This window comes from Procambarus clarkii, unplaced genomic scaffold (genome assembly GCF_040958095.1).
Source record: "Procambarus clarkii isolate CNS0578487 unplaced genomic scaffold, FALCON_Pclarkii_2.0 HiC_scaffold_298, whole genome shotgun sequence".
Taxonomy (NCBI): Eukaryota; Metazoa; Arthropoda; class Malacostraca; order Decapoda; family Cambaridae; genus Procambarus; species Procambarus clarkii.
In genome coordinates this window covers 64842-81194 of record NW_027189331.1, presented here as the reverse complement: position 1 = coordinate 81194, position 16353 = coordinate 64842, and the positions used below count along the sequence as shown (strand labels likewise).

Sequence of the window (16353 nt, the reverse complement as noted above, 5' to 3'; positions counted from 1 at the left end):
ATCAGAGCTTGATTACGAGAAGCCTGATTGGGAACGATCGACGGTTAGCTGGCAGGAGTAAGATGAAAGTATACGGGTTATTGTCTGAGAGTGACATGCCTGTATGTACTGTCCAGCTAAGGTCGGAATATGTGTCGGATGAGGTGATGTTGGGAGTATGCCCCAACATACCTGTTCCAGGAGTCCAAGTGATCCTGGGGAATGACTTGTGTGGGACAAAGGTGTTACCAGGAATCATAGCGGAGACTGTGCCAGAGGAGTGCCCAGAAGGCCACGGCACGGGTGGGACACCTGAGAGTGTGAACCTGACTGACATCCGAGGAGATGAGTCAGGAGACCGCCAAGCCATTGAGTACCCTGTCTCGGTAGTGAGGAAGGCAGAGGTGGCCGACAAGGAAGACGCTGGAGAAGATGAGACAGTGTCGATTAAACCGGTGGAAGATATCGATGTAGATATAGCATGGCTGTTTGATGAAGGTCCAGCCCAGGAAAATGAAGTCTCGGTGAGGTCAAAAGTGAAGATGGCCCAGCCGAAGAAGAATCATGTGAAGAGAGCGGACCTGAGTAGAGTCAAGCCCGCTAAAATTAAGAGTCGGAAGGTGAATGGAACTGTGCTGAGCAGAAATGAAGAATGATGTGGACAGACTGAGGACGGAAGTGGAGCGCCAAGTGGTCCACGAGCACAGAGGCATATGGATAGTGGTAGAGAGGTCAAAGCATCAATAACATTGCGATTGCCTCTCCTCAACACACACACACACACACACACACACACACACACACACACACACACACACACACACACACACACACACACACACACACACACACACACACACACACATGTTTTCAGGGCATGTTTCGATGTTTCTGGGCTATTTGAAGCTGCCTATAACTCGTCACCAACCATTACCACCAACACCCAACAACCATTACCACAAACACCCAACAACCATTACCACAAACACCCAACAACCAGAGACATCAACAAGCAACCACTACCAACAACCACAAATACCACCAACAACAACCATCAGCCACTACTACCAACAACTAATACCTGCACAAACAACCTCCATCAATCACAACCATCAACAACAACCAAACAACCACAATCAACAACAATCACAACCACCAACAACCACAACCACGAAGAAACACAATTAACAACAATCACTGCCACCAACAACCACAATTACCAACAACAACCAACAACCACAACTACCAACAACAACCTCTACCACCAACAATCACAACCACCATCAATCACTACAACTAATATCCACCAACAACCACTACCACCAGCAAACACTACCACTAACAACCAGTACCACCAACAACCAGTACCACCAAAAATCACTACCACCAACAACCCCTACCATCAACCAACACCCACCACCAACAACTACCACCAACAACCACCAACAACAACCACCACCGCCAACAACCACTACCATCAACCAACAACCACCATCAATCAGTACCACTAACAACCACTACCACTAACAACCAATGAATGGACAAACAACAACTACTACCACAAACATCCAACAGCCACAGACATCAATCAACAAACAATAACAACAATCACAAATACCACCAACAACACCAACCATCAAACACTACTCTCAACAACAACCAAACAACCACAGCCACCAACAACCACAACCATCAACAACCACAACCATCAACAACCACAACCATCAACAACCACAACTATCAACAACCACAACCACCAACAATCACAATTGCCAACAACCACTAACACCAGCAACCACTAACACCAACAACCATCACAAACAACCTTCACCAATCCCTACACCAACAATCACTACCACCAACAACCACTTCCACCAACAACAACGACCACCAACAACAACCACTACCACCAACAATCATCAACAACAACGACCACTACCAACAACGACCACTACCACCAACAACAACCACTACCACCAACAATCATCAACAACAATGACCACTACCACCAACAACAACCACTACCACCAACAACAACCACTACCACCAACAACTACTACCACCAACAACTACTACCACCAACAATCATCAACAACAACGACCACTACCAAAAACGACCACTACCACCAACAACCACTACCACCAACGACCACTACCACCAACGACCACTACAACCAACGACCACTAACACCAACAACAACGACTACCAGCAACGACCACTACCACCACCAACAACCACTACCACCAACGATCACTACCACCAACAACCACTACCACCAACGACCACTACCACCAACGACCACTACCACCAACGACCACTACCACCAACGATCACTACCACCAACGACCACTACCACCAACGACCACTACCACCAACAATCACTACCACCAAAAACCACCACTACCAGCAACGACCACTACCACCAACAACCACTACCACCAACAATCAACAACAACAACCACTATCACCAACGACCACTACCACCAACAACCACTACCAACAACGATCGCTACCACCAACGACCACTACCACCAACGACCACTACCACCAACGACCACTACCACCACAAACAACAACTACCACCAACGACCACTACCACCAACGACCACGACCACCAACGACCACTACCACCAACGACCACTACCACCACCAACAATCACTACCATCAACCAACAACCACCAACAATCATTACCACTAACAACCACTACCACTTACAACCAATGCCTGGACAAACAACAACTACTACCACAAACATCCAACAGCCACAGACATCAATCAACAAACAATAACAACAATCACAAATACAACCAACAACACCAATCATCAAACACTACTCTCAACAACAACCAAACATCCATCAACAACCACAACCACAAACAATCACAATTGCCAACAACCACTAACACCAACAACCATCACCAACAACCTTCACTAATCCCTACACCAACAATCACTACCACCAACAATCACTACCACCAACAATCACTACCACCAACAACCACTACCACGAACAATGATCAACAACAACGACTACCAACAACAACCACAACCACCAACAGTTACTACCACAAACAATCATCAACAACAACGACCACTACCACCAACGACCACTACCACCAACAACAACCACTACCACCAACAATCATCAACAACAACGACCACAACCACCAACAACATCCACTACCACCAACAATCATCAACAACAACGACCACTACCAACAACGACCACTACCACCAACAACAACCACTACCACCAACAACTACTACCGCCAACAATCATCAACAACAACGACCACTACCACCAACGACAACTACCACCAACGACTACTACCACCACCAACAACCACTACCACCAACAATCATCAACAACAACGACCACTACCACCAACAACAACCACTACCACCAACAATCATCAACAACAACGACCACTACCAAAAACGACCACTACCACCAACAACCACTACCACCAACGACCACTACCACCAACGACCACTACCACCAACAACAACGACTACCAGCAATGACCACTACCACCAACGACCACTACCACAAATGACCACCACCACCAATGACCACTACCACAAACGATCACTACCACCAACAACCACTACTACCAACAACCACTACCACCAATGACCACTACCACAAACGATCACTACCACCAACAACCACTACCACCAACGACCACTACCACGAACGACCACTACCACCAACGACCACTACCCCCAACGATCACTACCACCAACGACCACTACCACCAACGACCACTACCACCAACGACCACTACCCCCAACGATCACTACCACCAACGACCACTACCACCAACGACCACTACCACCAACGACCACTGCCACCAACGACCACTACCCCAACGATCACTACCACCAACGACCACTACCATCAACGACCAATACCACCAACGATCTCTACCACCAACGATCACTACCACCAACGACCACTACCACCATCGACCACTACAACCAACGATCACTACCACCAACAACAACCACTACCACCAACAACTACTACCACCAACAATCATCAACAACAACAACCACTATCACCAACGACCACTACCACCAACGACCACTACCACCAACGACCACTTCCACCAACGACCACTACCACTAACGACCACTACCACCAACGATCACTACCACCAACAACCACTACCTCCAACGACCACTACCACCAACAACCACTACCACCAACGACCACTACCACCACAAACAACCACTACCACCAACGACCACGACCACCAACGATCACTACCACCAACGACTACTACCACCACCAACAACCACTACCAAGAACGACCACTACCACCACCAACAACCACTACCACCAACGACCACTACCACCAACGACCACTTCCACCGTCACCACCAACAACCACTACAAGCAACGACCACTACCACCACCAACAACCACTACCACCAACAACCACTACCACCAACAACCACTACCACCAACAACCACTACCACCAACGATCACTTCAACCAACGACCACTACCACCAACGACCACTACCACCAACGACCACTACCACCAACAACCACTACCACTAACGACTACTACCACCAACGATCAATACCACCAACAACCACTACCACCAACGACCACGACCACCAACGACCACTACCACCAACGACCACGACCACCAACGACCACTACCACCACTAACGATCACTACCACCACCAACGATCACTACCACCACCAACAACCACTACAAGCAACGACCACTACCACCACCACTAACAACCACTACCTCCAACAACCACTACCACCAACGACCACTACCACCAACAACCACTACCACCAACAACCACTACCACCACCAACAACCACTACCAGCAACGATCACTACCACCACCAACAACCACTACCAGCAACGACTACTACCACCAACAACAACCACTACCACCAACGACCACAACCACCAACGACCACTACCACCAACGACCACTACCACCAACGACCACTACCACCTACAACCACTACCACCAACAACAACCACCAACGACCACTACCACCACAAACAACCACTACCACCACCAACAACCACTCTCCACTACCACTACCAGACATTGTTATCCATTAAGCACAAAGATAATATGAATCTCATCCGAGAAATGCAACATAATGGAAACGAAGCACACAATCTAGGGCTGTCAATCACTACTGTTAACACCACGATCAATACTAGGCTCACTGTTAATACTAACCAACGACAGCACCACTGATGACACCAGTCAATACTACCACCCTTATTAAACACCACAGTCAATACTAGCAACATTAGATTGTTGTCATTGCAGTGAAACACACACACACACACACACACACACACACACACACATACACACACACACACACACACACTCACACACACACACACACATACACACACACACACACACACACACACACACACACACACACACAAACACTGCCCCCCCCACACACACAGCCACACCTAAATCACCACACACAATCATAGTAACGTTACTAATGGTGGTCCAGGATCTTAACACCTTGTGTTCCCAATGATCACAAAGACTCCCTACATCCTGTGGTACCTACAACCCCTGCTACTTTTGTACCCTCTGGATACCCCAGCTCTACAGTATGCTTCCTAAGCCATCTACGCGCGCTCTCTACTACCCCGGGCTCTCTAGTTACTGTGTCTTATCACAGGACGTATCCACATCACGTACAAATCCTAGGAATATTCTACCTTAGTAGATTTCTTCTAAGCTTACTATATATCCCTCATCCTGTCTTCTAATGTTACAAGTACACGGTCGGAGACTGTTTTCAATATTCTAGCCATCTGAAGATGCCTCATCTAAAGATGCCTCAACTACTCAAAACTGTTTTGTGCATTATTGTCTTCGGAATCATTATCTTCTTCGCCATACGATAAGACAACATCAATTATGGGAGGGTGTTAAAATAGTAAATTTTGAGACACGAACAAACACGGGCAGAAGCCTCCCCACTGACGTATCTTTTAATGGAGCGGATTCGAGGCGTTTCAAGGCATGAAACGCCGCTGCCATCTGCTCCAGGCTGGGTGGATGAAGCCAACAGCTTCTTGGCGTAATTTAGCCTTCGTAGAGACACAACTACAATGAATATGAGGCAATACATTGACCAGCTAAAAGCCCATTTGGTAATTATGGGTGTGAGACCCGACCCACAAAAAACAGGCTTTGTAAGCCTCGGGGTTCATATCATAATGATTTTGATATCTATGGTAACACTTCTTTAATACTACAACAAAAAGGCTCGTGAGAGAAACAGTTGCCTCTTGAAGACTCCAAAAATAGCAGCAAGTCGGGCTAGAATTTCTCGCACTCCAATGGCAGATGAGAAAAATGGGACACCATAAAATAAAAATGACTTGATTGATCGTGGAGGAAGTGAGATTCCTGCCACAAAACAGATTAGGCCAACCGAAAACCTCAATGTCCGCGGCGTGCAAGCCGCCAACCCCCTCCAACCGTCAAAGGACATCAACCCCCTCCAACCGTCAAGAAACGCCAAACAAGATAAAAATTCTGTGGCTGTTAAGGCCAATAATTCACCTGGCAATGGTTAGGTGACAGTAGAAAACAAACGCCGTAATACCGGTGATGCCCTAAAACCCAAAACGGGATCGACAACACCAACGGAAGAAGGATCAGAGCCCAAAAGCTCCGGTAACACTCCCGGAGGAGAACACAAAGCCGAAAACGGTAACCCCGTCAAGACAAACTCGGCCCATGGACGAAGTGAAGATGATAGGAAAATTTCTCGGTTATTATTTATCCCGCCCGACTTCCGGTCGGTTATAATAGGCCCGAAAGGTAAAACCCGTTCGGATATATAAAAGACATTTTAGGTCAAGATAATAATACCGACAAAAGAATAGTGCCTCAGAGACACAATTGTTGAAGGATATAAGACAAATGTTGAAAAGGCCATTAGTAAAATTAATTTAATTATTGAGGACCATAAAAAGCTGTTGGCCCAACGGGAGGAGGAAAAGGCCAAACGGGAGGAGGAAAAGGCCAAACGGGAGGAGGAAAAGGCCAAACGGGAGGAGGAAAAGGCCAAACGGGAGGAGAGAAAGGCCAAACGGGAGGAGGAAAAGGCCAAACGGGAGGAGAGAAAGGCCAAACGGGAGGAGGCAGCTAAAGCCAGAGAGGAAATGGCAGCGAAGGGTATTTAAAAGACCATAGAAGTCGGAGGAAAATACAGGAAAGTGATCCTTGGGCCCAAGGGTGATACAATAAACAAACTCACCGAAAAACACCAAGTCCACATCAACGTTCCTGCACGAGGGGAATAAGGCCCAATTGAAGTTATTGGACTTGAGGAAAATGTACTGTCAGCAATTAATGATATTGAAGAACTCGTGGCGTAACATCAGAAAAAGACCATTTAAAAGACCATAGAAGTCGGAGAGGAACACAGGAAAGTGATCCTTGGCCCCAAGGGTGATACAATAAACAAACTCACCGAAAAACACCACGTAAAAATCACCGTTCCTGGACGAGGGGAATAAGGCCCAATCGAAGTTATGGGACTTGAAGAAAATGTATTGACAGCAATTAATGATATTGAAAAACTCGTTGCGGAACGCCAGAAAAAATTAAAACAATACAAAACAAAATGTAAACAGGAATAAAAACCGACCCATCGTGAAGGGTGACGGTCTCGCTTTATGCAGGCCAAAGTTCAATCCCCGAGCGTCCTAGAGCGCTGGGGAGCACCATTCCTTCCCCCCGTCCCTTGAGGTTACCTTGAGGTGTTTCCGGGGCTTAGCGTCCCCGCGGCCCGGTCGTCGACCAGGCCTCCATCCCTAATCCTGATCGTGATCCCCTCCAAGTACTATAATAGGGACAATATAAGTGCAATGTGTGACTGACGGCTTGGCGCTTTTCCCTGACAAGTCCCCTCCCTGTGATCGTGGGTCTGCGGGTTCACCACCACCCATCGTCTGCGGGTCTGCGGGTTCACCACCACCCATCGTCTGCGGGTCTGCGGGTTCACCACCACCCATCGTCTGCGGGTCTGCGGGTTCGCCACCACCCATCGTCTGCGGGTCTGCGGGTTCACCACCACCCATCGTCTGCGGGTTCACCACCACCCATCGTCTGCGGGTTCACCACCACCCATCGTCTTCGGGTTCACCACCACCCATCGTCTGCGGGTTCACCACCACCCATCGTCTGCGGGTTCACCACCACCCATCGTCTGCGGGTCTGCAGGTTCACCACCACCCATCGTCTGCGGGTCTGCGGTTCAGACTACCACTACCACTATTGGTGGTAGTGGTTGTTGGTGGTAGTGGTCGTTGGTGGTGGTAGTGGTCGTTGGTCGTAGTGGTTGTTGGTGGTGGTAGTGGTCGTTGGTGGTAGTGGTCGTTGGTGGTAGTGGTTGTTGGTGGTAGTGGTCGTTGGTGATAGTGGTTGTTGGTGGTGGTAGTGGTCGTTGGTGGTAGTGGTCGTTGGTGGTGGTAGTGGTCGTTGGTGGTAGTGGTCGTTGGTGGTGGTAGTGGTCGTTGGTGGTGGTAGTGGTCGTTGGTGGTAGTGGTCGTTGGTGGTAGTGGTTGTTGGTGGTAGTGGTCGTTGGTGGTAGTGGTCGTTGGTGGTAGTGGTTGTTGGTGGTAGCGGTCGTTGGTGGTAGTGGTCGTTGGTGGTAGTGGTCGTTGGTGGTAGTGGTCGTTGGTGGTGGTAGTGGTCGTTGGTGGTAGTGGTCGTTGGTGGTGGTAGTGGTCGTTGGTGGTGGTAGTGGTCGTTGGTGGTAGTGGTCGTTGGTGGTAGTGGTCGTTGGTGGTGGTAGTGGTCCTTGGTGGTAGTGGTCTTTGGTGGTAGTGGTCGTTGGTGGTAGTGGTCGTTGGTGGTAGTGGTCGTTGGTGGTAGTGGTTGTTGGTGGTGGTAGTGGTCATTGGTGGCAGTGGTCGTTGGTGGTAGTGGTCGTTGGTGGTGGTAGTGGTCGTTGGTGGTAGTGGTCGTTGGTGGTAGTGGTCGTTGGTGGTGGTAGTGGTCGTTGGTGGTAGTGGTCGTTGGTGGTAGTGGTCGTTGGTGGTAGTGATCGTTGGTGGTAGTGGTTGTTGTTGATGATTGTTGGTGGTAGTGGTCGTTGGTGGTAGTGGTCGTTGGTGATAGTGGTCGTTGGTGGTGATAGTGGTCGTTGCTGGTAGTGGTTGTTGGTGGTGGTAATGGTCGTTGCTGGTAGTGGTTGTTGGTGGTGGTAGTGGTCGTTGCTGGTAGTGGTTGTTGGTGGTGGTAGTGGTCGTTCGTGGTAGTTGTCGTTGGTGGTAGTGGTCGTTGGTGGTAGTGGTCGTTGGTGGTAGTGGTCGTTGGTGGTGGTAGTTGTCGTTGGTTATATTGGTCGTTGGTGGTAGTGGTCGTTGGTGGTAGTGGTTGTTGGTGGTGGTAGTGGTCGTTGGTGGTAGTGGTCGTTGCTGGTAGTGGTTGTTGTTGGTGGTAGTGGTTTTTGGTGGTAGTGGTTGTTGGTGAAAGTGGTCATTGGTGGTAGTGGTCGTTGTTGGTAGTGGTCGTTGTTGTTGATGATTGTTGGTGGTAGTAGCTGGTGGTAGTGGTCGTTGTTGGTAGTGGTTGTTGTTGGTGGTGGTAGTGGTTGTTGGTGGTAGTGGTTGTTGTTGGTGGTAGTGGTCGTTGGTGGTAGTGGTCGTTGGTAGTAGTGGTCGTTGGTGGTGGTAGTGGTCGTTGGTGGAAGTGGTCGTTGGTGGTAGTGGTTGTTGGTGGTGGTAGTGGTCGTTGCTGGTAGTGGTTGTTGCTGGTGGTAGTGGTCGTTGGTGGTAGTGGTTGTTGGCGGTAGTGGTCATTGGTGGTAGTGGTCGTTGTTGGTAGTGGTCGTTGTTGTTGGTGGTAGTAGTCGTTGGTGGTAGTGGTCGTTGTTGGTAGTGGTCGTTGTTGGTAGTGGTCGTTGTTGTTGATGACAGTGGTTGTTGTTGGTGGTAGTGGTCGTTGTTGTTGATGATTGTTGGTGGTAGTGGTTGTTGTTGGTGGTAGTGGTCGTTGGTGGTAGTGGTCGTTGTTGGTAGTGGTCATTGTTGTTGATGACAGTGGTTGTTGTTGGTGGTAGTGGTCGTTGTTGTTGATGATTGTTGGTGGTAGTGGTTGTTGGTGGTAGTGGTTGTTGTTGGTGGTAGTGGTCGTTGGTGGTAGTGGTCGTTGTTGTTGATGATTGTTGGTGGTAGTGGTTGTTGGTGGTAGTGGTTGTTGTTGGTGGTAGTGGTCGTTGGTGGTAGTGGTCGTTGTTGGTAGTGGTCGTTGTTGTTGATGATTGTTGGTGGTAGTGGTTGTTGGTGGTAGTGGTTGTTGTTGGTGGTAGTGGTCGTTGGTGGTAGTGGTCGTTGTTGTTGATGATTGTTGGTGGTAGTGGTCGTTATTGTTGATGATTGTTGGTGGTAGTAGTTGTTGGTGGTAGTGGTTGTTGGTGGTAGTGATTTTTGGTGTAGGGATTGGTGAAGGGTGTTGGTGATGGGTGTTGGTGTTAGTTATTGTTGGTGGTAGTGGTCGTTGGTGGTAGTGGTCGTTGTTGTTGATGATTGTTGTTGATGATTGTTGGTGGTAGTAGTTGTTGGTGGTAGTGGTCGTTGTTATTGATGATTGTTGGTGGTAGTGGTTGTTGGTGGTAGTGGTTGTTGGTGGTAGTGGTTGTTGGTGGTAGTGGTTGTTGGTGGTAGTGGTTGTTGGTGGTAGTTGGTTGTTGGTGGTAGTGATTGTTGGTGTAGGGATTGGTGAAGGGTGTTAGTGATGGTTGTTGGTGTTAGTGATTGTTGGTGTTAGTGGTTGTTGGTGTTAGTGGTTGTTGGAAATTGTGATTGTTGGTGGATGTGGTTGTTGATGGTTGTGGTTGTTGATGGTTGTGGTTGTTGGTGGCTGTTGTTGTTTGGTTGTTGTTGAGAGTAGTGTTTGATGGTTGGTGTTGTTGGTGGTATTTGTGATTGTTGTTATTGTTTGTTGATTGATGTCTGTGGCTGTTGGATGTTTGTGGTAGTAGTTGTTGTTTGTCCAGGCATTGGTTGTTAGTGGTAGTGGTTGTTAGTGGTAGTGGTTGTTAGTGGTAATGATTCTTGGAGTAATGATTGTTGGTGGTTGTTGGTTTATGGTAGTGGTTGTTGGTAGTGGTTGTAGGTGGTGGTGGTTGTTGTTGGTGGTGGTGGTTGTTGGTGGTGTTTGTTGTTGGTGGTGGTTGTTGTTGTTGGTGGTGGTTGGTGGTGGTTGTTGGTTGATGGTAGTGGTTGTTGGTAGTAGAGGTTTTTGGTGGTACTGGTTGTTGGTGGTACTGGTTGTTAGTGGTAGTGTTTGCTGGTGGTAGTGGTTGTTGGTGGATATTGGTGGTAGTGATTGATGGTGGTTGTGATTGTTGGTGGTAGAGGTTGTTGTTGGTAGTAGTGGTTGTTATTGGTAATTGCGGTTGTTGGTGTCAGTGGTTGTTGTTAATTGTGTTTATTCGTGGTTGTGGTTGTTGGTGGTTGTGATTGTTGGTGGTTGTGGTTGTTTGGTTGTTGTTGATGGTGGTGATTGATGGAGGTTGTTTGTGCAGGTATTAGTTGTTGGTAGTAGTGGCTGATGGTTGTTGTTGGTGGTATTTGTGGTTGTTGGTAGTGGTTGCTTGTTGATGTCTCTGGTTGTTGGGTGTTTGTGGTAATGGTTGTTGGGTGTTGGTGGTAATGGTTGGTGATGAGTTATAGGCAGCTTCAAATAGCCCAGAAACATCGAAACATGCCCTGAAAACATGTGTGTGTGTGTGTGTGTGTGTGTGTGTGTGTGTGTGTGTGTGTGTGTGTGTGTGTGTGTGTGTGTGTGTGTGTGTGTGTGTGTGTGTGTGTGTGTGTGTGTGTGTGTGTGTGTGTGTGTGTGTGCGTGTGTGTGTGTGTGTGTGTGATCTGAGGAGAGGCAATAGCAATGTTATTGATGCTTTGACCTCTCCACCAACTTGAACATCGGAAGAAGAATTTTCTTTTTTTCTAAAAAATTGAGAATAATTTACAAGATGTCATCATTCGTACCGACGCTAAAACTCCAGACATTGTTATCCATTAAGCACAGAGATAATATGAAACTCATCAGAGAAATGCAACATAAAGGAAACAAAGCATACAATCTAGGGCTGTCAATCACTACTGTTAACACCACGATCAATACTAGGCTCACTGTTAATACTAACCAACGAAAGCACCACTGATGACACCAGTCAATACTACCACCCCTATTAAACACCACAGTCAATACTAGCAACATTAGATTGTTGTCATTGCAGTGAAACACACACAAGGAATCATTCAGAATCTTGTACACCACATATGTAAGACCAATCCTGGAGTATGCGGCCCCAGCATGGAGCCCGTACCTTGTCAAGCACAAGACGAAGCTGGAAAAAGTCCAAAGGTATGCTACTAGACTAGTCCCAGAACTAAGAGGCATGAGTTATGAGGAAAGGCTGCGGGAAATGCACCTTACGACACTGGAAGACAGAGGGGGGACATGATCACAACCTACAAAATCCTCAGGGGAATCGACCGGGTAAACAAGGATGAACTATACAACACTGAAGGGACGCGAAGGGGACACAGGTGGAAACTGGGTACCCAAATGAGCCACAGAGACATTAGAAAGAACTTTTGCAGTGTCAGTATAGTTAGTAAATGGAATGCACTAGGATGTGATGTGGTAGAGGCTGACTCCATACACAGTTTCAAATGTAGATATGATAGAGCCCAGTAGGCTCAGGAATCTGTACACCAGTTGATTGACGGTTGAGAGGCGGGACCAAAGAGCCAAAGCTCAACCCCCGCAAGCACAATTAGGTGAGTACACACACACACACACACTCCCCTCCCCCCCCCCCACACACACACAAACACTCCCCTCCCCCCCCCCCCCCCCACACACACACAAACACTCCCCTCCCCCCCACACACAGCCACACCTAAATCACCACACACAATCATAGTAGCGTTACTACCGCCTCATCATGGGGACTCCATGATGAGGCGGCATACTCTAAGACTGGCCTTACGTAGGCAGTGTAAAGCGCCCTTAATGCCTCCTTAGGTTTCTGAATGATGTTCTAACTTTTGCCAGTGTAGAGAGAGTACGCTGCTGTCGTTATCCTATTTATATGTGCCTCAGGAGATAGATTAGGTGTTACGTCCACCCCCAGGTCTCTTTCGCGCGTCGTCACAGGTAGGCTGTTCCCCTTAATTGTGTACTCTCCCTTTGGTTTCCTATCTCCTAGTCTCATTTCCATAACTTTACATTTGCTCGTGTTGAATTCCAGTAGCCATTTCTCTGACCATCTCTGCAACCTGTTCAGGTCCTATTGGAGGATCCGGCAATCCTCATCTGTCACAACTCTTCTCATCAACTTTGCGTCATCCGCAAACATCGACATGTAGGACTCTACACCTGTAAACATGTCGTTAACATATACTAGAAATAAAATTGGTCCCAGCACCGATCCTTGTGGTACTCCACTTGTTACTGTTCGCCAGTCTGACTTCTCGCCCCTTACCGTAACTCTTTGGCTCCTTCCTGTTAGGAAGTTCCTTATCCATGCTAGGACTTTTCCCCCCAACCCCGCCTGCCTCTCGAGCTTGAACAGCAGTCTCATGTGCGGTACTGTATCAAAGGCTTTTGGCAGTCCAGAAATATGCAGTCTGCCCAACCATCTCTGTCCTGTCTTATCCTTGTTATTTTATCATAGAATTGCAGAAGGTTTGTTAGGCACGATTTCCCTGTCCAGAAACCATGTTGATGTTTGTTCACAAACCTAATGTTCTCCAGGTGTGCAACCAGTCGTAGCCTAATTATTCTTTCCAGTATTTTACAGGGGATTTTTGTCAGTGATACAGGTCTATAGTTAAGTGCCTCCTCCCTATCACCTTTCTTGAAAATCGGCACGACATTTGCCTTCTTCCAGCAACTGGGCAATTCTCCCGACATAAGTGACTCATTAAAGATCATTGCCAGAGGCACGCTGAGGGCCTGCGCTGCTTCTTTTAGTATCCACGGTGATACTTTGTCTGGTCCAACTGCTTTAGTTGCATCTAGAGTTGTCAACTGTTTCATTACCTCCTCTGCTGTCACCTCTATATCTGATAGTCTTTCATCTAGGGTAACCCCTTCCAACAATGGGAGCTGCTCAGGCTCGGTAGTGAACACTCCATGGAAACTGGCATTCAGTGCCTCGCAGATTTCCTTGTCACTTTCAGTATATGCCCCCTCTGTCTTCCTTAGTCTTGTCACTTGGTCGTTCACCGACATTTTTCTTCTTATATGACTGTGTAGTAACTTAGGTTGTTTTTTCGCTTTGATTGGAATATCGTTCTCATAGTCCCTTTCCGATGTTCGTCTTATGTTAATGTAATCGTTCTTGAGAGATATATATATACAAGAGTTGTTACATTCTTGTACAGCCACTAGTACGCGTAGCGTTTCGGGCTGGTCCCTGGAATACGATCCCCTGCCGCGAAGAATCGTTTTTTCATCCAAGTACACATTTTACTGTTGCGTTAAACAGAGGCTACAGTTAAGGAATTGCGCCCAGTAAATCCTCCCCGGCCAGGATACGAGAACCCATGACATAGCGCTCGCGGAACGCCAGGTGTGTGTGTGTGTGTGTGTGTGTTCCTAGCTCTGATGTATCTGATCCTGTTGTCCTCTGTCCTTTGTCTTCTGTACTTCCTCCACTCCCGCCTGCTGGCCATTTTTTCTTCCTAACACTGTCTATTAAACCATGGGTTATTATATTCCTTCTTATTTTTTCCCTTTACTGTTGGTATAAATCTCTCTTCGGCCTCCTGGCATTTCTGTATGACTAGGTCCATCATATCTTGGACTGTTTTTCCTCTAATTTCTTCCTCCCACTGCACTTCACCCAGATAGTCCCTTATCCTCTTATAGTCCACTTTCCTGTAGTCACCTCTCCTTTCCCAGATCTCTTGTCCCATGGTCATAAGTTTGAATTCCGTCATGTAGTCAAAGACTAGGACACAATGGTCACTGGCCCCTAGAGGTATTTCATGCTCTAAATTCTCGATATTTTCTACGTTCTGGGTGAAAATCAGGTCTAATAGGCTCGGTGCATCTCCTCCTCTTTCCCCTTGTGTCTTCCTTCACAAGTTGTGTTAGGAAATTCCTGTCTATAACATCTACTAATTTTGCTCCCCACGTTTCGTAACCTCCATGGGGATTCCTTGATTCCCAATTTATCTCTCCATGATTTAGTGTGTGTGTGTGTGTGTGTGTGTGTGTGTGTGTGTGTGTGTGTGTGTGTGTGTGTGTGTGTGTGTGTGTGTGTGTGTGTGTGTGTGTGTGTGTGTGTGTGTGTGTGTGTGTGTGAGTGTGTTTGTGTGTGATCTAAGGAGAGGCAATAGCAATGTAATTGATGCTTTGACCTCTCCACCAACTTTAACATCAGAAGAAGAATTAATTTTCTTTTTTTCTAAAAAATTGAGAATAATTTACAAGATGTCATCATTCGTACCGACGCTAAAACTTCGCTCCAGACATTGTTACCCAGGAAGCACAGAGATAATATGAATCTCATCCGAGAAATGCAACATAAAGGAAACGAAGCACACAATCTAGGGCTGTCAATCACTACTGTTAACACCACGATCAATACTAGGCTCACTGTTAATACTAACCAACGAAAGCACCACTGATGACACCAGTCAATACTAGAACCCCTATTAAACACCACAGTCAATATTAGCAACATAAGATTGTTGTTATTGCAGTAAAACACACACACACACACCCACACAAACACCCCCCCCCCCCACACACACAGCCACACCTAAATCACCACACACAATCATAGTAGCGTTACTAATGGTGGTCCAGGATCTTAACACCTTGTGTTCCCAATGATCACAAAGGCTCCCTACATCCTATGGTACCTACAACCCCTGCTACTTTTGTACCCTCTGGATACCCTAGCTCTACAGTATGCTTCCTAAGCCATCTATGCGCGCTCTCTACTACCCCGGGCTCTCTAGGTACTGTATCTTACCCCTCCCCTTAAAATAAGAGTCATATCGGAAGAGCAGCACTCAAGAGGGCAACCTATACTCTTGCTCCCTCCGTTCCTGAAGTGTCACTCCTCCAGTTGGTGACGTGGCTCGTACCACCTTGCCAGTCACTTGCCTCATTATATCTCCATCTCGCATAGGACCGGGTGTGATGGGTGTTCCCTGAACACCTACAAGAAATCCTCTCTCCATGGCTACGAGTGTACTCTAACGGCTCGTTACCACTGTAAGATTCAGTGCATGCAGCGCCTCCACCGCGTCGTGCACTCTGAGATAGTCTTGCACTTCCACTGCATCGTACAGGTAT

At 47.5% G+C, this 16353-nt stretch overlaps 1 protein-coding gene across 1 annotated transcript in view; it reads left to right on the top strand.

The window, feature by feature from the left end:
* The first annotated feature begins 521 nt into the window (after positions 1 to 521).
* Positions 522 to 16353, top strand: part of LOC123751552 (uncharacterized) — a 29916-nt gene continuing 14084 nt past the window's right edge. Inside the window, exons 1-2 of the mRNA XM_069320672.1 lie at positions 522 to 599; positions 6900 to 7191. Coding sequence (XP_069176773.1) covers positions 522 to 599; positions 6900 to 7191 — 370 coding nt within the window. The remainder of the gene's footprint in view (positions 600 to 6899; positions 7192 to 16353) is intronic.